The sequence below is a fragment of the Chionomys nivalis genome, chromosome 4 (assembly GCF_950005125.1).
Source record: "Chionomys nivalis chromosome 4, mChiNiv1.1, whole genome shotgun sequence".
Classification (NCBI taxonomy): Eukaryota; Metazoa; Chordata; class Mammalia; order Rodentia; family Cricetidae; genus Chionomys; species Chionomys nivalis.
The window spans coordinates 18834413-18859995 of record NC_080089.1 but is presented as its reverse complement, the minus strand read 5'-3'; the positions used below and the strand labels follow the sequence as shown (position 1 = coordinate 18859995).

The window sequence follows — 25583 nt, the reverse complement described above, 5'->3', positions numbered from 1 at the left end:
AGGGGAAGAGAGAGAGAGAGAGAGAGAGAGAGAGAGAGAGAGAGAGAGAGAGAGAGCATGGGGGAGAGGAGAAGAGGCTGCAACCATCTCTTCTGAAGAGAGACTGGGGAGAAACAGAGTAGGCTGGAAATGGAAGGAAGATCTGCTTGCCTGGACAGATGAGCGAGTGAGCAGGGCTTGTCTCTCTCTCTCTCTCTTTTTTTTTATTGATTTTTATTGAGCTCTACATTTTTCTCCAATTCCTCTCCCTGCCTCTCCTCTCCCCTTCAACCCTCTCCCAAGGTCCCCATGTTCCCAATTTACTCAGGAGATCTTGTCTTTTTCTACTTCCTATTTGATTAGATCTATGTATATTTCTCTTAGGGTCCTCATTGTTTTCTAAATTCTCTGAGATTGTGATTTGTGGCCTGGAGGGATGGCTTATCATTAAAGGCAAGGCTCACAACCAAAAATATATGGGCTTGTCTCTTAAAGGGACAGGACAAGTCAGTAACAGGTCATAAAATTCCCATTTCTTTCTTATAATAAAAAGGTGGAAAGTTAGGCACAACAGGTTAAAGGAATTGGGACGGTGGCTTCTCAAGACTGCTTCCTGCTTATTTGTGGGCCTCTTCTTGGGGGAGGGGTGTTCTAAGAAAGCTGGGTACTGGTTACATCCTAGGTAGCTGATCTCTTTGCTCCTGTCTGGTGTTTGTGATACGGAAATGTCCAGTGTCTCTTACACCTGCTTAAGGCATTGGTAGAACAGAGGACAAAGTTAAGTTTAGGAAAAATAATATTAGGACCAGGGGATTGAGAGGGGTATATCTGACCTGTTTAAGGTGGATCCTTTAATTTGGCTCCCTGGAACTCAAAAGAATTTTTTGGATTTTTGAAAACAAATTTTACACAGCAGCATAATTATACCAGAATGACTGTGACAGATGTTTTTGCATAATGAAAAGTATCTTTAAGACTATGAAAGGCAGCTTGAGAGGGAATTTTGTTAACTTATATCTTATTGAAATTTGTTTGGTGAGGCTGTCCTTTTAAACAACAAAACCTTTCAGCTGTCAAACTGCATCAGAGATCTTTGAGAAAGATCCAATTTTACTTGAGTTATTGATTAAAAAGTGACAAAGAACTTACTTGGTTGGCACCTAGAGCTACTCCTCAGGGTCCTCCATGGTCACTGAGGGTTGTTATTTGCCTTTTGCTGTTTAGTGCAGGGCCTGCCAGACTCCAGAAGATCCCATGGGCTAAGAAATCTGTAGGAAGACAAGCCTACCTTTACCTGACCAGCTAGGCTGTCGATTCCGGTGATTCTATCCACTGGAGATCTTTAGTTTAGATGAAATGTGCTTTTTCCCAGTGGTCAGCACTTGGCAGTTGAAATGAATTGCTGATGGATGTTATTCTGTGCCCATCTGTCTTCTGTCTTCTTTGGAGGAAATAGAGTGCTGCTGCTAGGAGCCAACCTGTCTCTTGTATGAAAAGCCTTTTAATAATTAAACATTTAAATGCCATATTTCCCAGATCTCTGAGCAGTTGAGAGCTGTTTATCAGTTATAAGTAAGTTATAGAATCTGCCTAGAGAGCTGGGTCCACGTTTGACTGTACTGGCTCTCAATTTAATAGACTTATACTTGTAAAAGACAGAAAGAAGAAAAAAACTGTTTCAATAAACAGTAGAACTGACAGTAGCAGAGAACAGCTTAATATATTTTAAAGCAGAGTTAGATTAAATATATAGTATTTTTATAAGAAACTTAAAAGTACATACCAATTTAAAACATGAGAGTTATTGCTTTTTTGGTCTGGAATGAGATATAATGGGCAGACAATTATAACATTTAACAGTAAACAGGTGTCTTTAGGTTACATGCACACACACACACACACACACACACAGAGTGAACAGGAATCAGGCAAAGTGGATGCTCTTGGTGGGCCCTACCAAAGGGATGCCACTGTGCAAAGCACACATGTAACAGAGTCAGCACTGGGGGACCAGTCAGGGAATGCCTCAGGAAGGATGGCGGTACTTTGTCACCTGACCTGGCTGTCAGTTAAGATGGTGGTGAAGTCACCTGACATCAGTCAAAATGGTAGTGGCCACATGTTACATGGAGAAGCCACATTTTTTGAGCCGCGCTTTAAATGTAATAACAAGAGAGACCTAGAGGTGTGATTCACCCTGTTGCCGTGGCAGGGAGCAAAGGCTTGAATTGAAAACAGCTGCCTCAGTCTTGTCGGTTTCCACAGAACCAGCAGTGACGGTGGCAGGGATAGAATAGAAGGAATGGGAGCAAGAGGAAAAAAGCATTTTCAGATAGGTGAGAAAGAGACTGCCCAGCTAAAGGTAAAGCAGAGCTGGTGGGACACAGGCAGAGAGTTTATAGGAGGGTGGCTGATAGTTTGAGGGTTTATTCTCCATAGCTGAAAACGTGAAAACAGTGGCACCTCAAGACCTTTACAAGAATGTCTTCTCTCTACAGTCAGGGTGTTAATGAAGCCTGACTGGCTCCAGTCCAGGTGACTTGGAAACCAGAGGCTAGAGGCCATTCTCGATGGTCTCTCACAGTGGGGACCACTTACAAGTGGTCCAGAAGAGAAGAAAAGAAAATGAAAGCAAAGAAAAGAAAAAGAAAAGGGAAAGAAAAAAAGACAATCTGAGCGACTCCAGGTCTTAAAGCAAATGCACCACTCAGTGTGTGCAGTGCTAGCGCAGGAGGTACCCCAGGTAGTTTGGTCACGATTTTAGCTATGGGAACCAACCAGAGATGAATATCAGTGAAGGGCTCAACTGTAGTCATGAAGGCTGGGTTGGGGGCAATCCCCCATTTCTAGGAGCACCAGAGCATTGCCAGAAGCTCAATGGCAATTTCTCGGGTTAGGAAAAAATGGTTAAACTGACTGGAAGGGGAAAATTCACCACTGAAGCTGCTGGTGTGTGTAGAGGTTGGTGCTCAGGCAGATGAAACATGAGACTGTTGTGAAGAAACCCAGTTCCAGACCCCAGGGTTCCACATATCCTCAGCTGGCCCCCCAGCAGGCAGGAGGGAACATAAAAAGAGCCTGGCCAAGTCACAGCTTGTGAAGACTTAGACCCTTAGTAGGAAATGTATCGAATATTGTGACAAATTTTGCTTATGTGAATGATACAATTGAAAGCATTTTTAAATTGTGCATAGACAGGCTATGTATGTAAAGATTTAGATAAAATGCTGCAGTTTCTCAAGGGCCACGAGAGGCAGCTGAGTCCCACCACCTGAGGCCTATGTGGATCCCAGGTGGGTGGGAGGTGGTGGGTGAGAGACTTTGGTGGATCAGCAGAGACCTCAGCAGGTCGGTCCCACTAAGAGCCACGGTGGGTGAGAGACAGAGATGTATAGGCACGCCATGCAGAGTGAGTTTGGATATAGTTTATTCAATAAAAGGGAAGGGGGAGGGAGGGAGAGAGAGAGAAAATGGGGGAGAGGAGAAGAGGCTGCAGCCACCTCTTCTGAAGAGAAACTGGGCAGAGAGAGAGAGTACAGGCTTGAATTGGAAGGACAACCCAGCTTGCCCAGTGGAGGGAAGGAGTGGGTGGGGTTTGTCTCTTAAAGGGACAGGACATGTTCTCTCTCCTTCTGATCCTCATTTGGACCTTGGGAGCTCAGTCCATTGCTCCAATGTGGGTCTCTGTCTCTATCTCCATCCATCGCCAGATGAAGGTTCTATGGTGGTATGTAAGATATTCGTCAGTATGGCTATAGGATCGGACCATTTCAGGCTCTCTCTCCTCAGCTGACCAAGGACATAGTTGGTTACATCTCTCTGAACCCCTGGGAACCCCTCTAGAGTCAAGGCTCTTGCCAACCCTAAAATGGCTCCCTTAATTAAGATATATACTTCCCTGCTCCCATATCCATCCTTCCATTATCCCAATCATCCCATTCCCTCAAGTTCTCCCTGTCCTCCCTTTCTCACTTTTCTCTCCCCATCTCCCCTTTCTCCCATCCCACCCCACCCCCCAGTTCCCAAATTTTTGCCCAGCAATCTTTTTTTTTGTTGTTTTTTTCGAGACAGGGTTTCTCTGTGGTTTTTGGAGCCTGTCCTGGAACTAGCTCTTGTAGACCAGGCTGGTCTCAAACTCACAGAGATCCGCCTGCCTCTGCCTCCCAAGTGCTGGGATTAAAGGCGTGCACCACCACCACCCAGCTTCCCCAGCAATCTTGACTACGTCCAATATCCAGGAGGATAACTATATGTTTTTCTTTGCGTTCACCTTCTTATTTAGGTTCTTATTTAGTTTCTCTAGGATCGCAAATTATAGGCTCAATGTCCTTTATTTATGGCTAAAAACCAATTATGAGTGAGTACATTCCATGTTCATCTTTTTAGGTCTAGGTTACTTCACTCAGAATAATGTTTTCTATTTCCATCCATTTGCATGCAAAATTCAAGAAGTCATTGTTTTTTTACTGCTGAGTAGTACTCTATTATGTATATATTCCACACTTTCTTCAACCATTCTTCCGTGGAAGGACATCTAGGTTGTTTCCAGGTTCTGGCTATTACAAATAATGCTGCTATGAACATAGTTGAACAAATACTTTTGTAGTATGATAGGGCATCTCTTGGGTATATTCCCAAGAGTGGTATTGCTGGGTCCTGGGGTAGGAACAGAAGGAGGGAGAACATGAGCAAGGAAGTCAAGACCACGAGGGGGGTACCCACCCACTGAGACGGTGGGGCTGATCTATTAGGAGATCACCAAGGCCAGCTGGACTGGGACTGAAAATGCATGGGATAAAACTGAACTCACTGAATATGGTGGACAATGAGGGCTGCTGAAAAGCCAAGGACAACGGCACTGAGTTTTGACCCTACTGCATGTATTGGCTTTGTGGGAGCCTAGCCTGTTTGGATGCTCACCTTCCTAGACCTGGATGGAGGGGGGAGGACCTTGGACTGCCCACAGGGCAGGGAACCCTGACTGCTCTTTGGACTGGAGAGGGAGGGGGAGGGAAGTGGGGCATGGGTGGGGGGGAGGGAGGTGGGGAGGAGGTGGAAATTTTTAATTAAAAAAAATTTAATAAAAAAAAGGGACAGGACAGACCATTACTGTCTCCATAGCCTTGGATTCTCTATCAATGGATTCAATCAACAGCACATATAAAATGTTTAGGGAAAAATGCACTTATTGTAAATGAATATGGAAGATATTTCTCTTGTCATTACTGCATAATCAATACAGTATAGCAATTGTTTACATTTTAGGTTCTATAAATAATATAGAAGTGAAATATACAGAGGGTATCTGTGGTTCTATGAAAAAATTATAGCATTTTTAAAACTTTATTTCTATTACTTGTAAAGTGTCTGTGTGTGTGTGTCCATGTCAGTGTGTGTGTGTGTGTGTGTGTGTGCATATAAGAGAAATGATCATAGAGTCTGGAAAATTGAATCAGGTTCCCTGAAACTGGCATCATAGGAGGTAATAAGCTACTTAAAGGTGGTGGCAGGAACTGAACTCCAGTCCTCTGCAAGAGCAATAAGTCTCCCTAATCACTGACCTATTTGCTATCTACCCAGTCCCCAAACCTCTGCATTCTATACAAAGAATCTGGTCGATGCTGATATCTGTAGAAGCTCCTGCAATGTGATACAATAATGTGTACATACATATGTATACATAATCATGAATCACTTATTTTGTTAGTCAGTGTCTCTGTCATCACACCTATATATCATTTTTAAATGGCATGAACATTTAAAATTACTCTCTTAATGATTTTAAAACACATAAGGCATTATTAATTATAGTTACTATGCTTACTGTGGCTGTTTTTGTTTTGTGAGAGAGGATCTTGATATATACCTCTCAATGCACTGAGAGTCACTCTGTAGCCCAGACTGTCTTCAAGTTCAGGGAAATCATCCTGCCTTAGCTTTCCAAGTACTGGGATTACATGTGTGAGTCACTGTCTTAGTTTCTTTTCTATTGCTTTGATTTGAAACCATGGCCTAGGCAATATATATATATATATATATATATATATATATATATATATATATATATTTCAGAAGGTTAGAGTCCATGACGGTGGAATAAGGACACGGCAGCAGAAACAGCTGAGAGCTCACTTCCTGATCTGCAAGTAGGAGGCAGAGAGAGGCACACTGAAAATGGTGTAAGTTTTTGAAAACATCAAAGCTAGCCCCAGTGACACACCTCTTCCAATAACACCATAACTCATCATACTTCCCAAATAGTTTCAGTAATTAGAGACTAAATATTTAAATATGAACCTATCAGTGTCATTCTTATCCAAACCATCACATTCCCTCCCCTCCACGGCCCCCATAGACCCATGGTCATATCATAATGTAAATTGTATTTAATCCAACTTCAAAAATCTCCATAGTCTTTCACAGTATCTACACAGTTTAAACTTCCTAATTCTAAAGTCTCTTCTAAGATTCGAAGCAATTTCTTAATTGTGATCTCCTATAAGATCAAAAAGCAAATTACGGATTTCCAATATGCAATGGCATAAGGCATACATTACCATGTCAAAGGACAGTACCTTATCAAACATGTTGGGGTCTTCCACACAACCAGGCTTCACTTTCACAGCTTCATGAAATGGTCTCTCAGGACCTTGTTGGGATCCAGTGCCAGCCCGGACCCCAAATTATTTTTCCAGACTAGAGGAGAGGTGTGGCCATACCATGTATAAATGTGGGCCAACAGGATCTCCCTCACAACATGCCTGGCCTCAGCAGCTATCCTTAACCATGGAAGATTCTACAACCCTGTTACTCATATGCCTTCATGACTACATAACACCAGGAACGTGTGCACAGCTTAGCCAAATTCAACTGCCTGCCTGAGGTGGAGCTTGAGCTGGTCTGTATTAAATCGCATTTGAAGGTTTCCTTTCTTGTTCCATAGGGGCACAAAATTCTTCAGGCCTTTCCTTTTTAAAGGGTAAAAGCCTAGCTAAGTGGAGTCCTGTCCTCAGGGCATCTCTCTCTTTATTCCATTTTGAAACAGGTCTTTCTTTAACCTCATCTCTTACAGTACAAGCATAGCCCCAGCATTCCCTTTCCTGGAACTGTTTTTCTTTTCAAATTGTACACTTTTTTGGCCCCATTTGTTCTTTTTCTTGGGAAGAGTGATTACTAACAACCACACAGTTGGGTAGCTATTAGACTGTCTTGAAGTCTTTGCCTTCTAGGAAATACTTTTTAATTTAGTCTGAGACAGAAAGCAGCCACATTTTTTGCCAAGATATCACAAGAATTGTCTCTAGCCTGTTTGATAATATCTTTGTAACTTCCTGAGCTCCATCTCTCAGCAGTGCTGTCTTCCAGGCTTCTACTAGGATGCCCCATTAAGTACTGTTTATATCATTCAACTGCTTTCCTAGTCCAAAGTCTCGATTCCTCTCAGAAACAGCATAGTCAGTCCTGTTAATGGCAATAGCCCACTCACTCCCTTGGGCCAGCTTTTGTCTTCACTTTTTTTTTTTTTGCAAAGTAACTTTTAACAGAATGTGCTTAATTTTGGCTGACAGTTTCAAAGACTAGAGTCCATGATGGTGGAGCAAGGACATGTTGGCAGGAACAGTTGAAAGCTTATATTTTGGTCAACAAACAGAAGGCAAAGAGAGGTACACTGGGAATTAAACAAGTCCTTTGAAACCTCAAATCCAGCCACTAGGGACACACCTCTTCCAACAAAGTCATACCTCCTAACTATTCTCAAACAGTTCCATGAATAGGGACCAAGTAGGCAAACATATATGGAGTCATTCTCTTTCAAAACCATGTGTCCAGCATGCTCGGTTTTGTGCACTAGGTCTCCCAAATTTATTCTCCTCAGCTAAGTGAAATGTTGTGCTCTATAAAAAAGCTTTCAAAGATAATTTATTTTTGCTTCATTTAACATACTGCTATATTTTATTCCATTATATCCCCTTTGGGTTATATTTATTTTGTTTTATGTATAAGTGTTTGTTTGTTTGTAAGCATGTTTACATTCATGTGCCCTATGGGCATACCTACTGCATTCAGAAGTCAGATGAAAGTATTATATCCCTGTAACTGGAGTAAAAATGACTGTGACCTATCATGTAGGTTCTAGGAACCAAACAAAGGTGCTCTGCAAGAGCAAAAAATACTCTTAAACATTTAACCATCTCTTTTGTGACCCTGTCTTTATTTTTATTGATACTGCTTGTAATCTACTGAGTTGTTTATTTGCTTATTTCCACTGAGAGAGCTCAACTGTTTTAGGCTGGAGTTTACCAGTCACAGTACTACTGTAAGTCATGTAAATGGATCCAGATAATCATTTTAAGGGCTGAAGATCAGGGAGCTCCCCCTTGTGTTGGCAGATGTTGGACTTCATCATAGCATCTCTACTCATTAGAAGGTAACAGCATCCAAAGTCCTAGCTACAACAACCAGCAATGTTTCCAGACATTTTGATCCCACATGTCTCTATCTGGCACAACAGGAGGAAAATATCTGTCTCAGGAATGAGTGAGGACAAGTGTCACTAGGTGCCATTGACTAAGGGCACAGAGACACACCTCCCACACTCTCATGCTCAGCAGCCTGAGGCATTCCCTTACCATTTTAGGAACCTCAACATAAGCAAAACTGGGATTCAAGACTTTAATAGAGAAAAGAGTTTCAGGATGAGCTAGCATGAATCAGAACTGGAAATTTATTAAAGATATTTCAATAAAGATTTTAAACATAAGAATCAAGAAAAAGACAGTTACCTAGTGAAAAAAGTAAGACCTATCCACTTATGAATATAGGCTCCTTATGAGATAGTGAAAATGAAATGTCTTATGATTGTTGATGTTTTAGTGGTTCTCAAGTTATGTCTGGAAAGGTTATTAGGAAGTGTTTTTTTTCTATTGCCCATCTCTGTCCTTTGATACATGGGTTATAATGTGTCTCACATGGTGCCTTGGATATGATTATACTCTGATAAAAGTAAAACCAGGAGTCATGGGGACTGCATAAAAGCTTAGGATATGTTTTATCGTAAAGGGAGTTTCTGATGAGAATTCTGGAAAGGTCTCAAGCAGTTAATAGTTCTGCTGGGATTTTATTCATAGCTGGTTAAAGGGTTAAACCAGACTCCTGAGTAAAAGATTTTCCCCCTTTTCTTGTCACTATAATTATGCCTGTCCTTTTTTTTTTTTTTCATTTGGTGAGGACCAATCATCAACTGTTTTATTCTCTAAAAATTTCATAAATACCTCAATCACAGTAAACAATGTTGTTTCTTTATCTCAGCTATCAAAGCAAGCTACAGCTCCTTCAACTGCAGGACTATCTATGAAGACAAGCAAAAAAAATCTTTTTAAAACATTCAGAGTGTCCTAAAACTAATCTAGTCCTTAGCTTCCCTGAGATTTTTAAAGAAATGTCCATGTTTCTCACCTCTCCCTTTGTACCTTTCTCTGTAACCACTAACTGCCTATAGAGACTGAAGGATGGTGGGGCCTTTGGGCCTCTCATAGGTTCGCAAAGGACTATTAGGAGGCCCTATCTATCTCTGTTTCATGCAGTCAACCACAGCTACTGGGAGTTTATTTGTGCCACAGTTTTGTCTTGTCTGGAAGGCACTGTTTCACCTTGATCCTTTCCAACCTCCACTTCTTAAATTCTTTCTTTCTCTTCTTTTGCAACATTTCCTGAGCTCTCAAGTGATGGTGTGTTTCATGTAGGCATCCTTTTTATGACTGAGAACTCTACAACATCTTACATTGCAATTTTGCCAGTTGTGAGTCTCTATATTAACTATCATCACAAACAAGTTATCAGGACAAAGAAGCTTCCCAGGTGAGGACTGAGAGCTGTACTGCATACATATTTAGAAAGAAGTTTGATGCTATATTTATTTAGCAAACTAAATAGTAATAGGTTGTGCCCTAAGGAGTATAAGTTTCCTGGCTATGGTTTCTTAACTAAATTTAAGAGACTAAGCATTAGTTTCCTTCTGTGGAGTGGGCCTTAAATCCAATTTTAAAAGGTTGGTTATACTAATAATATTTATGCCACTATGGCATTCATTAACATATCTTGCCAGACCAATTATTATTTCAGCCTACATGGTTCACATCTGGATACTATTGTTAGTGGCTCTTCTCTCCCATAAGCCTAAAGAGCTAACAGGGAGAAAGCTCCTTTCAGTTCTGTTGTGTTTTCTTCTTGTCCTATGACCAAAGTGTGTGTGTTTGTACAAAGAGGGTTTGACTTGTTAGTATGGCAAACTAGAATACCTCAAAATCTTCACAGATACATCTTCCAAAAGAAATGCTGGCTTGCAGTACAGGAAATAGTACCTTAGGAAGATGTGGGGAATCTAGTCATATATTGTGTGTGTGTGTGCATGTGGTGCACATGAATGTGTGTTATAGATGCACACTCTCATGCAGGCTCACAAATTGACCAGAGAAAGATGCTTCCTTACTTCCCACCTTATTCCCATGAGATGGAGTCTGTTACTGAAACCTGTGCTCGGCTGGTCACCCAGTGAACTTGCTTGTCTCCCCAGTCTGTGTAGTGCTAGCTAGGATTACAGATGTATGCATGACATTACCTGCCTTTGATATGGTCACTGGAATCCAAATAGGTCCTCACCCTTTTGTAACGACTGCTTTTACCCACTGAAATATTGTTTCAGCTCCATGTGTATCATCTTTCCCATCTTTTCTACTTTTCATATATAACTGTATGCATGTGTACATGGTGTGTTCAGGAATGTATATGCTTGTTTGGGGCATTGTGTGTGTGTGTGCGTATATGCCTGAAGTTGATGTCAGGAATAGTCTTCAATCCCCTTACCACCTTATTCACTGAGAAACTCTCGCCAACATACCCAGAGGTCTTCAGTATGGCTAGTCTTCCTCACGAGCTTTCTCTGAGAAGCTCTGCCGCTACCTTCTGGGTATGGAATTATAAGCAATTCCTGAGTCACCTCCCAGCCATAGATGTTTCTATTTTTCTTTCTTTTTTCTTTTCTTTTCCTTTTTCTCCTTTCTTTCTCTTTCTTTCTTTTTCCTTTCTTTCTCTTTCTTTCTTCTTCCTTTCTTTCTTCTTTCTTTGGTGGGAGAATTAACCACACAAATATACATCCTAACAGAGTATAATAGAAATTTCAGCCATTCATGTACCATGCTGTGGATTTCTTTGGTTGTAGATTCAACCTGTTACAAATGGATAACTTCTTCAAACTGACTCATTTTTTAAATGTATTTACTATTTGAGAATTTCATACATGTATGCAATATATTTTATCATATTCATCCTTCAGTTCTGCCTCCAACTCTTTCCAGACTTTTCCATCATGTTCCCCTCCCAACTTTATGACCTTTCCTTCAGTAAATAATAATTTTGTATTACATTTGCATTTATTTATTTATTTGATTGTGTGTGTGTGTGTATAAGTCCTGTTGTCCATGTGGCAGTCAGTGGATAATTTTCAAGAGTCAGTTTCTTCCTTCCACCATGTGCATTCTGGGAATCAAACTCAGGTTGCCAAACATGAGAGCCAGTACCTTTACCTGTTGACCCATCTCTACAACCTCTCTCCTCCTCCTCCTCCTCTTTCCTGTGCTTCTTCATTGTTTTTAATAACATATTGAGTCTAATCAATAATGGCTATAGGTGTAAGGCTGCAGGGCCAACCATCCATTGGGATGTGGACAGTTTACCAGGGATCACATCTCTGAAGAGAACTGGCAATCTCTTATCCATTCACAATCAGTTGTCAATAGCATTTCAGCTACCCTCCCCATGCTGGAATGTTAATTTAGTTTATATTGTACAGGCCTTGTATAAACCATTAGAATAGTCATGAGTTCATGAGAGAAATGTTTCCATATATTCAGAAGACATTGCTTTGTAGATCTGGTTCTTATAGTCTTCTATTTACTTTTCTGGGAGGCACTCCGAGCATTGTAGAAAGGGAGGATAGCACTCCATAGTCATTTATCCTCTGCATTTTTACCTACCTGACTTATTTTTATAGTTGTAAGACTGTAGGTTTTATTTAGAGGCTATATTTTATCCAACTTCACCTGAGAATTTATATACAATTTATATGATGATGATTTTAATACATTTATATTGGCATATGAATAAGTGAGAAATGTTTTATCCAAGAACAACATAAAGTTCAGAATAAAATTTCTTCCACTAGATGAATGTGAAAAGATATGATTAATACAGATATCAACCTTAAGGTTATAATAATCACCTTATAAATATGTAAACACATATATAAGACTATTCCTGAGGGTATTATTAGGTTACAAATTTATAGTTATCTATTATTTGTCAAGAGCTTACTGTGTCAAATAAACCCAAACCAACCTTGCCTTCTCATGTAGCATCCTCATTACAAGAACCACATAGTTCTTCTGGATTTATGACTACATGGCTCAGAACAACACCCAAGACAAGCAGAAGAATGTTGGACACAAGCACAACAGTGACCACTTCAACTTTTCATTGGAGAAGCAGCATTCCTTCAAACTTGGCTACTCCAAAAGGCACAAGAAACTCACAGAAAACAGTGAGCAGCATTGAAGCCACCAGCTCTGCTCCCCGCATATCATTTGAATCAGTTGTACCCAAAGCCACACTGTCCACGTTGATACCCAAAACCACAGGGAAGAGCACTGTTTCCGCTTCGACAAATCCATCTAATTCTACAAGGACTGACACACATAATGGGGCTGAATTAGATAGTACCCTTCTGCAAGACACATCCATGACTGTTACTATGGTGGAGACTAACATACCTGAGATGATTTCAACCACAGATCATACTCCTAGTCTTCCTGAAGCATCCTTTACTAATTCTGTTCTTGTATCCAGAACAGAACCTGTGAACAGCATTTCCTATCCAAGCCCTCCATCACCTGTTGATTCCACATCACAAAGACATAGTCACTCTTTTACAGGTCCTATAAACTCACCTGTGCCTATTACCCATCATAATCCTAAGCAAGGCTGGAATACCACTTGGATACAATCTAGTACACTTGAACAAACAGATTCAACCACAAAGTATGATCCCAACCCTACTGAAGCATCCACAAATGTTGACTCGTGGACGAGGGACGTGTCTACTGTGAACACATCCCGTACAAACCTACATGAGTCCACATCAGAAGAAACTTCCATTGGAATCACCATCAGGACTCCTGGTTCCAGCCTCACTACAAAGTCACAAATGTTGTCAAATAGCCACACAGGACATTCTGTGATGACATCAAACATGATGACTTCTGAAGACACATCAACTTCTGCCTCAGTTAAGCACACTAACTCCAGTGGAGGACATGCATTTCCACATTCAGAATCCATGGCACCTTCCAACAATGCTGCTTCATTTCCTTGGGAAGAATCAATATCAACAGATTCCATAACAGTGCCACGTGAGTTGCATTCACGTGCTATTTCTTCTATGACAGACAGACACAAAATATTACCTACTAGTTCTCTGACATCTGTCATCAAAATTTCTAAGAATCTAATCCCAACAGACTTGTCCAGAAGCTCAAGACCTAGGACTTCTTCAACTCCGAGTTTGAGTAGCAGTCCTCAGACAAGTTTCAAGAGTGAACAATTATCCAGTGTCTCACAGATGACCACTGTTTCCACAGTCACAAAAGGAAACCACGTGAAAGATAGGAGTTCAACACCCCAGCTCAAATACACCATAGCTACACCAGTCTTAACTGGAAATGAATATTTCACATTTATGACCAAATCAGAAGTTACCACAGTTCCATCTCCACAACTAATTTCCTTTGCAACTGCAGAGATTAAAAGACAGACAGATTCTACCTTGATCTTAGCATGGAAAAATGATAGTAAGTCTGAAGACACTCATACAACCAAAGGACACAATACTAGTGAGACTGATGTGCTCACTATCCCATCTCTTCCTGAGTTCCAGACAGCAGGCTTGTTTGAGCCCAACACATCCCTCTCAATGCTACATCAGTCAACATCAAATGATACCTCCATTGGAATCTCCATCGGGCTCCCGGAATCTATAACCACCACAGAATCAGAAGAGACAACAGCCAGTCACAGGGGACATTCTGTAGTGACATCAAACATGGTGACTTCCCAAGACACATCAACCCCTACTTCAAACACAGAGACCCAGCACAGTGAGACACAGACATTTCCACTTTCAGAATCTAGGCTTCATTCTGTCAATCCTCCACCTTCATCATGGACTCATTCAATTTGGGAAGAGTCCATGCCTGCCAGTTCTACAAAACCCACACCTGAGGCACCCTCCCATTCTCTAGTTCCTGCCGCTGCAGACAGATACAGCACCAGCTCCTCTCTTTCTGTCACCTCTATCTTCACAGTTGCTAAGGACCCAATCCCTACCAAATTATATACAACCACAGGACCAGCATCTGTTTCAATACTAAGCCCCAACAGTGCCCAACTCTCCAAAGTCTTACAAACAATCTCTGTTTCCTCACTCACACAAGAGAACAGCATTGAAGATGGGACTCACACACGTCATTCCAAACACACCATCACACCTACATCAGCTCTATGGGAAAAGGAATCTTTCACAACCATTATGCCCATCATGGAACATACCAGACTTCCACCTTCACAGCCTGTCTCATCTGGAAGCACAGAGATTGAGACAGGCACAGCTTCCTCCCCAAAGGCAGCACGGACAGACTTCGGTACATCTGAAGACAGAAAATCAACCATAGAGCACAATCCTAACCATAGCGAATTGCACACTAGCCCTTCTCTTTTTGAGTCTAGGACAGGAACCCTGTCTGCTGACAGCACGTTCCTGTCAGCCCCCCATCAGTCTACCTCAGAAGATACTCCCACTGGAATCTCCACCAGCAATGCAGAATCAAAAGAGATGACGGCAGACATTTTGACCTACCCAAACACATCCAGCACTACCTCAGTCAAGGACACCCAGTCCAGTGGGATGCATACACTTCCACATTCAGAATCCATTGCTCCTTTCAACAATCCTGCTTCAGCATCATGGACAGGTATTCCTGAGGTAGGATCCTTGTCTACAGATTCCACAACACCAGCGTCACTTTCGCTGGCCCCTGGTACTTCCTTACCAGACAGACACCGTCAGTCTCCTGATTCTGTTGCCTCTATTTTCACGGTTGCCAAGGATCTGTTTCCCACAGCTTCACACCCAAGTTCAGATCCTGTGACTACTTACATTTCAAACTGGAGTACCATCTCTCCGTCAAGCTCTAACGCTGCACATGCTTCCCAAACTTCACCTATGAATAAATTTTCTTCGATCACATCAGGGTCCAATGTGGAAACCGGCAGTTCTGTGCCCCAATTCAAATACACTATCACACCTACATCAATGTCGTCTGAAAATAAAGCTTTTCCCACTACCCTTCCCACCACTCAAGTATCCACTCTTTCACCTACACGGTCAATATCACTTGAATGTGAAAAGATTGGGACACAGACATTTACCCTCCTGACTATATCGACACCAGCAAATATACCTGAGAAGGTGTTCTCAAGCACGAATTTCATTAGTAGCCATTCTGAAGTGCCTTACAGTTCTTCTCGTCCTGTATCCAGAATAGTATCCACGTCACCTGACAGCACGATACTTCCAATGCTTCAACAGTTTACATCAGAAGATACCAAGTTTACATCAGAAGATCTGTCCAGTAGAATTGTCTCCAAACTTTCTAGCTATAGCATCACAGAATCAGAAGAAATATCTACCAGCCAGGTTGGGGATTCTCAAGTGACATCAAATATGGGCCTGTCCCTGGAAACATCACCCATGTCTTCAGTGTCTGATAATCTCAATAGTTTCACTCCAGTTTTCCGCGTTACAGAGCCATCCACATTTCTAAGCCAAAGTCATGAAGTCCAACCAATTGCAACTTTTTCAACTCTGAAAAGAAGCCAACCTGCCGGTTCTCCAGGATATCTTGATGGGCCTACCTTAGCTTCCCCTGTTACCTCCACAGAAGAACACAGCACCCCATCTCCTAGTGTTGTGATCTCTGACTTCACGCCTTCTAGGGAGGCAATCACAACTGGATTGGGTATACATGATTTGTCTACTTCATTTATAAATTGGAGCAATAATAGTACACATTCAAGCCCAGAGACTCCACAGGTCACCAAATTCTCAGAGATGAGCTCTGCTTCCTCTGTGAAACCCAGTAGTTCCATACCCCTATCCAAATCCTCTGTCACTCCTGCATCAGTTTCATCTAAAACTGCATTTTCAACCATGTTCCAGCACCCTCTGGTGGATACTACAGTTTCTATTTCAGAGGCAGCATTTTCAGAGGCCTCTGGAATTATGGCTCACACAACTTCTTCCCCAAGTCAAACACTCCCACAAACTACCATTCTTGAAGAGACCAGAATTACCACAACACACGATACTGTTTCTTCTCAGTTGTCCCCTAGCATGTCTACTGACCTCTCCACTCCAGAGGCCATTACAGCTGGCAGACTCTCCACGAGAATCCCTCCTTCTTTCTCAGCATCAGAAGACATCACCACTGGAAGCATTCTCAGCCACATTACCTATCCTAGCACAAAAGAACACATAGAGTTAACCTCCATCTTGGAGGCAGATAATTCTGGGTCTTTATTATATGATGCCCTGTCTAGGGACACTGCAACCACTGTTTCTGTGGCAGAGTTTTCTTCACCTGAGCCTCACACATCTCCATATTTAGCAATGATATCTGGATCCAGGGGTTCTGAGGAACAGTCTTTACTCAAAGAAAAACACATCTCTTCAGATTCAACATCAGCTGTGACTGAGAAAACCACACGACCTGTTACTTCTACTTCACAAGTACAAAATGACTCTTCCCTTGACTTTGTGACTGCATTTGTAACTTCTATTCAAGAAACAACCTCAATTGGAAAAGATGAAAATGTACTTTCTGGGAACACTTCAACCCAAGGCCCGGATACCACAGGGTTATCAATTCCAGGTCCTTCATATGACATAAGAAACCTCACAGCAGATCACATTCCCTCAAAAAACCTAGGAAACAGAATAGAAACCAATAGTCCTGGAGCGCATTCCCAAGGCACTGTCCTAGTTAATTCTGTCCCTTCAAGAATAACAACTGTAATGATGACCCCGCAAAGCAATGGGCACACAGCCCTTTCCACATCAATGCCCATATCTAAACCTGCACACACAGAAACTCAAAGAACTTTCCCCCTAACTTCAACAGAACAGGAAATCACCATGCCTGAGGATACTAACTTGATGACAAAACATATCTCTAATCTTTTCACAGTGCCCACGAGGACTTACACTGGGATTTCAAGAACAGAAGTTAACTCAGCTGATAGAATATCTATTTCAAGCTCTGAATCCTTCACAAAGACAGCAGACATCTTAACGGGAAATAATTCCAGTATCTCTACTGTTTCCTTCCCAAACATTGACTACAGTCAAGTAATTAATGCTACAGAATCATCCAAGGTCACAACTCTTTGGAGCACATCAGTAACTACTGATGATACAGGGGATCTCTCTACTGTAACTCAAACAGTTCTGCACCCAGACTCCATAACTCATTCCACCAGTTCACAAACAGACTCCCCAGTCCATGAAGCAACCCCCTCTGGGAAGTCTGTAGAAATACCTCTGACAGCATCACCTTTTCTTGCTACTTCCTCATCAGAAGGACAAAGTCTCACCTCTCCTGCTTCTGGGGTCCCCACATTCTCTTCTGGGGAAAGAACTGCAAAGGAATTGGACTCAAACTTAGATTCTTTTACAACACCGTTTCCAAGCTGGCGAAACAGTGAGTTAGTCAATTCAAAGGATACCAGAACCTCACAAACATCTTACATTTTGAACAGAACTGAAGCAACCAGTGTGGACATAACCACTCCTGGACCCCAGTTCCAAAACACTGTGTCGTCTAAAGCTGTTCTCCAAGATGGTACTGCCTCTTCCTTTTTGTCATTACTAACAAAGACTCCACCTTCTTCTGCTTCCTCTCTACCACCACAGAGTTCAAGCTCTACCTCTTTTCCTGAGACTTCATTCCACACCTCTGAGTTTTCTAAGACAACGGATACATTGATCAGTAGCTTGAAAACTGGACCAGGTTCACCTCCAAATTTGAGCAGCACCTCACTTGAAATATTGGGCTTACCTGAAGTTACTACTGATAGAGAAAATTTTCATTCTTCCTCAAAATTTAAAGTAGCCAACACAAAGGCTGTCAGTACAGGGCATGAGCTAAGTTCCTCTGTACCGACACCCCCTGAATCATCCAGGGATGCCTATACAGTTGGTACCTCTTCCTCCACATGGCTGACTTCTATGTCCACATCATTGCCTGCCCATTTAGGGACTACAAGATCTGATACTGACCAATTTTTCCATTTGACTTCTGGATTGAAGGATACTAGCATGTCTCTACAAACAAGCATGCCTTCATCTCCTGTGTCCACTCCCATTTTGCCAAGTTCTGAGACTGCTGTCGCTTCTGCTAGGAACATATCAACCCCTTATCAGACTCAGTCTTCACAGTTTACTGAAGTTCCAGTACAAACTGTCACCATCTTACATTCTTCATCTATTACTGAGTCTACTGGGGTAACATCCTTCCCAGAATCCAATTTTACTGTGTCCTCACCAGAAAGTACTCATGTTCCAAGAACTGATATGCCACCTGCAGATGAGATGACTTCAGATGAAACCACCCTTTCTGCAGCAGAAGATATGGCTTCATTGGCCACAACCAGCATTCCAAAAGGCAGCTCACTTATGACTTCTAACAGTCCTCATTCAATAACAAAGTCAAGCCATGGTGATGTTTTGGTGGCCACCATTGTAAAAGAATTACCTCCTTCAACTTCTACATCACTGCCCTTTCCTGTTTCCACTAGCACTGACTTTACAGCCGTCCCAGCTCTGCACAAGACTACTCTTTCAGGTAATTTACAAATAGAAGATAACAGTGTTGTTATAATGAATGGCATCTCTTGAGATTTCATGGTTATGTTTAGAACCTTGATGCCTAGAACTCATTCCAGCAAGACATATTTATCACCGTTCTTGAGAAACATAATCAGAGTCCTGACTTGGGAAGGGTGACAGTGCTTTCCAAGTTCCTACACATTTAACCAGCTTGAGAAGTAGGAACCCGCTGTCCCCACATTTTCATTCACAGACTGAGGAGGATCATAGGCAACAACCCTTTCCTAGGAGGTAGAAAGAAAATTAGTGGTTAATTATCACAGTCACATTATGTATCATGACTACAATTAACATTGTTAGATCATATAAATTGTACAAATTGGTGAATTTCATTCTGATAAGCTCATGCATGCTCAAACAATGCTCTCATCCCCACTTCCTACTATGAACTTTTCTCAGTTTCTTCTCTGTTATAATAATCTTCCATATTCCTTCCACTTCCTTTGTAGTCAGTTTTATACTTTTAGGGTTTTTGTATGTTCATTTGTCTCCACATGACATAAAATCTAGGATATTTATTTTTCTGTCTGCCTATTATTAATATGCTTATATCTAGTTCCTACAAATTATGGCTGAGCTTAACTCTATTTTATATATGCTGTACACCTTCAAATTCATTCAACTGTTTAAAAGCATGAATCCTGTTTTGTGTGTTATTATACATGACACCTAGTACCTTGCACATGTGAAATAAATGCTATATAGATGATCTATACCCTCTAATACCATACTATAAATTTATTTAACAAACTTTGGTTGAACTACTAACACCAATCACTTTTAATGACTGGACTAGGCATATGAAAAACATGGAAAAACAAGTGAGTCAATGAGCAATTACTACAATGAAATAGATATTTAACATGATTATTAATCATAATTAGTAGTTGTGATAGTGACAATTGAGCTTATACAGCACATATTTCTTTTTTAATTTTTTAAAAGGAAAACAAACCATCTTTTTTCATTTTACATACCAATCCCAGTTCTCATTTCCTCTCCTCCTCCCATTCACTCCACCTTCTCCCCTAACTTACCCCTCCATCCACTCCTCAGAGAAGGCAAGGCACATTGCTTTGGGGAAAGTTCAAGGCCCTCCCTACTATATCCAGGATGAGCAAGGTATCCATGCAAAGAGAATGAATTCCCAAAAATCCAGTACAAGCAGTAGGAATAAGTCCTGGTGCCACTGCCAGCGGCCCCTGCATGCCCCAATCTTATACAGCTGTCACCCACACTCAGGATCTAGTTTGGTCCTACGCTGTTTCATTCTCTGTCTGGCTGGAGCTGATGAGCTCCCATTAGCTCGGGTAAGTCGTTTCAGTGGGTGTCCCCATCATGTTCTTAACCTCTTTGCTCATATTCTCACTCCTCCCACTCTTCAACTGGACTTTGGGAGCTCAGCTCATTGCTCTGCTGTGGGACATTTTAGATAGTCATCAATCTGACTACATGGCAAGGCCAATTCGGGCACCCTCTCCTCTATTGTTTAGGGTCTTATCTGGGGTCATCCTTGTGAATTCCTCGGAATTTCTTTAGTGCCATGTTTCTTGCTAGCCCCATAATTGTTCCCTTAATCAGAGTATCTTTTTTCTTCCTCTAATCTCTGTCCTTCCTCCATCTCGACTATTCCGTTCCCTCAACTTCTCCTCCCCCTTTCCATTCTCCCTTCTTCTTCCCCATCTGTCCTCCCTTCTCCCCCCATCCCCATGCTCCCAATTTTGTCAGGAGATCTTCTTTATTTCCCCTTTCTAGGTGACTCTATATATGTTTTTCTTAGGGTTCACCTTGATACTTAGCTTCTCTAGGATCATGGATAATAGGCTCATTATCCTCTGCTTTACAGCTATTATCCACTTATAAGTAAGTGCATACATACCATGCTCATCTTTTGGAGCCTGAGTTACCTCACTCAGGATACTTTTTTTTCTAGTTCCATCTATTTGCATGCAAATTCCAAGATGTCATTTTTTACCGCTGTAAATATGTAAATGTAAATATGCAAATGTAAACACATAAATGTACCACGTTTTCTTTATCCATTCTTTGGTTGAGGGGCATCAAGATTGTTTTCAGATTCTGGCTATTACAAATAATGCTGCTATGAACATAGTTGAGCAAATGTCCTTGTAGTATGATTGAACATGCTTTGGGTATATGCCCAAGAGTGCTACTGCTGGGTCCTGAGGAAGTTGATTCACAATTTTCTGAGAAACCACCATAATGATTTCCAGAGTGCTTGTACAAGTTTGCATTCCCAACAACAATGGAGAGTGTTCCCTTTACTCCACATCCTCTCCAGCATAAGCTATCATTGGTGTTTTTGATCTTAGACATTCTGACTTTTGTAAGCTGGTATCTTAGAGTCATTTTGATTTGCTTTACCCTCATGGCTAAGGATGTTGAATATTTTCTTAAGTGTCTTTTTGCAATTAGAGATTCTTCTGTTGATAATTCTCTGTTTAGTTCTGTACCCCATTTTTTAATTAGATTATTTGGAATTTTGATTTTTAATTTCTTGAGTTCTTTATATATTTTGGAGATCAGTCCTCTGATATAGGTTTGGTGAAGACCTTTTCCTATTCAGTAAGCTGCCTTTGTATCTTATTGACTGTGTCCTTTGCTTTACAGAAGATTCACAGTTTCAGGAGGTCCCATTTATTTATTGTTTTTCTTAGTGTCTATGCTACTTGTGTTATATTTAGGAAGTGGTCTCCTGTGCCCATGCATCGAAGTGTACTTCCCACTTTCTCTTCTATCAGGTTCAGTGTGGTCGGATTTATATTGAGGTCTTTAATCTGTTTGGACTTGAGTTTTGGACAACACATATATCTATGTCAACACTGTTTCACAAAGGTTTTAAACAGTCATTTTAATATTATTTTGTGGGTAATAAAGTCAAAATACATAGAAAATATAAAAATAATTTCTCACTATTATAAAACTAATAGATGACAAAACTAAACTAAGAACTTAGTCAGGTGTGCTTGGTGCATGCCTGTCACCCCAGCATGTGGAAAGCTGAGACATAAAAATCTTATGTTCAAAGAGAATCAGGGTTATACAGTGAGGCTCTGTCTGAAAAACTAAAGAGATGGGGATATAGCATAATGCTCTTGGTTTGAACCCCAGGAGCCCCCAAACAAAAAATAATTCAAACTATTCTAGAGTAAGAATTTATGTACTTAATCTTTAACTTTAGTAGGAGCAGTTAAAAAAACTAGAAGAAAATACAAGAGATTCTGGCATTACAGTAGCCACAGGAAGACAAGATTTAGAGAGCAATTGTAAACTCTTTCGAGTTCTACAAAAAGGCTAAGTGGCCATAAAGCGAGAGGTATTTGGGCAGCATGGGGATCCTAAGAGGACCTATCAGTGATGCATAGTGGTCTAGAATTTAGCCAAAATAACATGTAGATAAAAGGAAGCAATTTTGCTTTGATTTGTTTTGGGAGGTTGTGCCCTAGGGACTGACACATATGCTTTATTCCTAAGCAGCCCTTGTTTCATGTATATATGTGGCATATGGAGGCCCATGCTAGCCTGGAATTAACCCTATAAATTATGCTGACCTTGAATTTGAAAGTCTTGCCCTAGCCTCCCACACAGCAGTAACTATAGGCATTATAGTACCACTAGGCTTGACTCAATGGAGAGTTTCCGTCTTTGAGTTCAACCTATTACTAGAAAAAAAGGAAAAACATGTGATCATGAAAACTGAAGGATTAAAGTACCTGATGATGTGGGAGGGACCCAGAAAGCACTAAATACAGGATAAGACCTTTTAAGGATTCTATTTTTGTGAAAGAATTAAATTTGATAATTAAATTGATTTTATTTGTGAGACAGCTCCAAGAATGTCCTTCAACATCACTACTATCTTCATTAGGCAGTCTCCAGAAGAAATGTGTTTGAGCTCCTACACAGATAGTTTAAACAAGTCACATGAATGGTAGACATTTAAAATCATTGATTCCCTTTCTCTATACATTGTCTTTGTATATCGCCAAGTGGGCCTCAAACTCATGATTCCTCTTCCTCAGCACACTAAGTGTTTGGATTTCATGTCCATAACACCACACTTTACTTTGATTCTTATTTGTAGTTCATTCTGAAGTCAAATCAAATGAAAAGATAATGGCACATTTAAGTAAATATGGAAGAAAAGAAGGGCAGGCAGAAAGTAGAAGGTGGGGTGTGATTTATTTGCTAAAGTGCTGCTTAGCATACACAGGGCTCTTGGTTGCCCCTCAGCATTGCATAAAGTAGGCATGTATTCCAAGTATATAGGAGCTTAGAGACAGGAGGAACAGAATTTCAAGGTCCTTTTCAGCTATGTACCAACTTTGAAGCCTGTCTGGTCTATATGAGACTCTGTAAAAGAGAGAGACATAGACAGAGAAAGAAAGAGAGAAAGAAAAAGAAGGAGGAGGGTAGGAGGGAAGGAAGGAAGGAAGGAAGGAAGGAAGGAAGGAAGGAAGGAAGGAAGGAAGGAAGGAGGAGGGGGACGAGAAAGAAATAAAGTAAAGGTTGATAGTAGAAAGCAAAGGGTATAAGAAAGGAAAGGCTGTCAGATCTGCATGTAGATGTATGGACAAATTGATAAATTTATAGGAAGGTGATGGATGTGGGGACTCATTCTGTATAGCTGTGCTTGAGGTCACTGCCATGAACTCTAGAAAAAGAATAACACGTACTCAATGACGTGACAGTACAGTCTTTCTAGGAGAGCTGCTTATTAATTTTCTTCCTAACTCTCACCTGCAGAAACAGAAGATGGCATGCAGTCCCAGACAGAGACCCCTGATGGAGCTGCCCATGGAGACACTCCAGGCCTAGTAAAGAGTCCTTTGGCTTCTATATCACCTACTAGCTCTAAAGGTAAGTACCACTGTGCTTACTCCCTAGAAAGTAGAAATAATACCCCTGCCTCATTTCCTGTGCCAGAGCATACCAAACCTCTTGATTTCCTTAAAGAGGATACTACATGGTATAGCACTATTAATAAAAATCCAGAGGAAAAAAATGGGTTTCAACCTGAAGGTCAGAAAAGCAAAACAGCTAGTCACTGATTCTTACCTCTACCTCAGTCTCAAATGGTGATCCTGCCTCCAAAAATATCAAAATTAGACTGTGTGTGAGAGCTGTCTCCTCCCATCTTATATTCTCCTCTCTAGTGCTAGGATTAAAGGCATGCACCACTACTGCCCAGTTTCTATGGCAAACTGGTATAGTTTCTGGGATTAAAAGTGTGTGCCACCACTGTCTGGTCTATAAGGCTAATCAGTGTGGCTGTTTTACTCTCTGAACTTCAGGCAAGCTTTATTTATTAAAATACAAATGAATTATCACTACACCATGGTTTTCATGAATGCTTGTCTGAGCTGGATCTTTATCTAATGGTTACTATGTAGAACACAGTGTATAACAGTGTTCTCATAATATGCTGAACAAGATTTGCTCCAGATCCCAAACATTAATCTCTCTCTCCTCCATTCTCTTTCTAAAACCTTTCTTTGTAACTCAAGCTGGCCTCAGACTCACAATTTTACTGTCATAGTCTCCTAAATACTAAGATTTCAGATAAGTTCCCCATGCCCACTCTTATTTGCTAATTAAATAAAATATGCATGTTGGAGACATTGATATAAACTGTGAAAGACATCAAAGGGACACAATAATTATAATGCAACTTTGTATGTGGAGAATGCTTGTGGTAAGCCACAGCAGCTTGTACATGCTACTCCAGCACACTCTTGCTGCCTTCTGCTCCTCAGTAGATTTTAAGTCAAGAACTGCACTTCTGAGTCACATTCCCAGGTTTCTCATGGGAAGGTTCTAGGCAGAGGCTCTACCACAAAACCATGCTCCAGCTCCTCACTGAGGGATTGTAGGCATGTCTGGTGCCTGTGAAAGTAAAAACAGGCATCATATCCCTAGAACTGGAGTCATGGGTCACTAAGTAGATACTTTGAAGGAAAGTGAGTCTTCTGCATGAGCAGAAAGTACTCCTAGTCATGGAACCATCTTTCCTGTTTCCTGTTTTTAGTTTCTTAAGGAACCTCTATAATTTTTTTCTGAAGTAGATAGACTTATATTCCCACCAACAGTGTATAATGTTGATTCTTTTCCAATATTTTAAGCACTCATTTTCTAATTTGTACATAAATGTCATTTTGACTAAGATGAAAGTGAGTCTTGGTGTAGTTTGCATCTATGTAAAGTGGCTAACAATGTTGGGCATTTTTTCCATAGTCATAGTGGGAACCTTGGTTTTAATAAGCTACTTTGAAGATCTAGGCTTTGGACAAAGTCACCACCAAATCAGAGCTATTGATTTATCCTGTGGCTGAAGCATCTTAGGTGGGTTTCCTAAAAAGCAGTTGTTAAATCTAAGACACAGAGTCATGTAGTCTAGCCTAAGTTGACAGTGGTCCCAGCATGGCAGAGAAGACAAAGAACAGAAGGAAAAAAAAGTCTGTTCAAGGTAGCTCAGTGTGCAGATTTCAGTTTTGGTCACAGTATTTACAGGTATGCACCACCATACTCA

At 41.0% G+C, this 25583-nt stretch overlaps 1 protein-coding gene across 1 annotated transcript in view; it reads left to right on the top strand.

The window, feature by feature from the left end:
- Positions 1-2014: 2014 nt before the first annotated feature.
- Positions 2015-25583, top strand: part of Muc16 (mucin 16, cell surface associated) — a 191987-nt gene continuing 168418 nt past the window's right edge. Inside the window, exons 1-4 of the mRNA XM_057766818.1 lie at positions 2015-2141; positions 12390-16264; positions 16508-18989; positions 23801-23914. Coding sequence (XP_057622801.1) covers positions 2015-2141; positions 12390-16264; positions 16508-18989; positions 23801-23914 — 6598 coding nt within the window. The remainder of the gene's footprint in view (positions 2142-12389; positions 16265-16507; positions 18990-23800; positions 23915-25583) is intronic.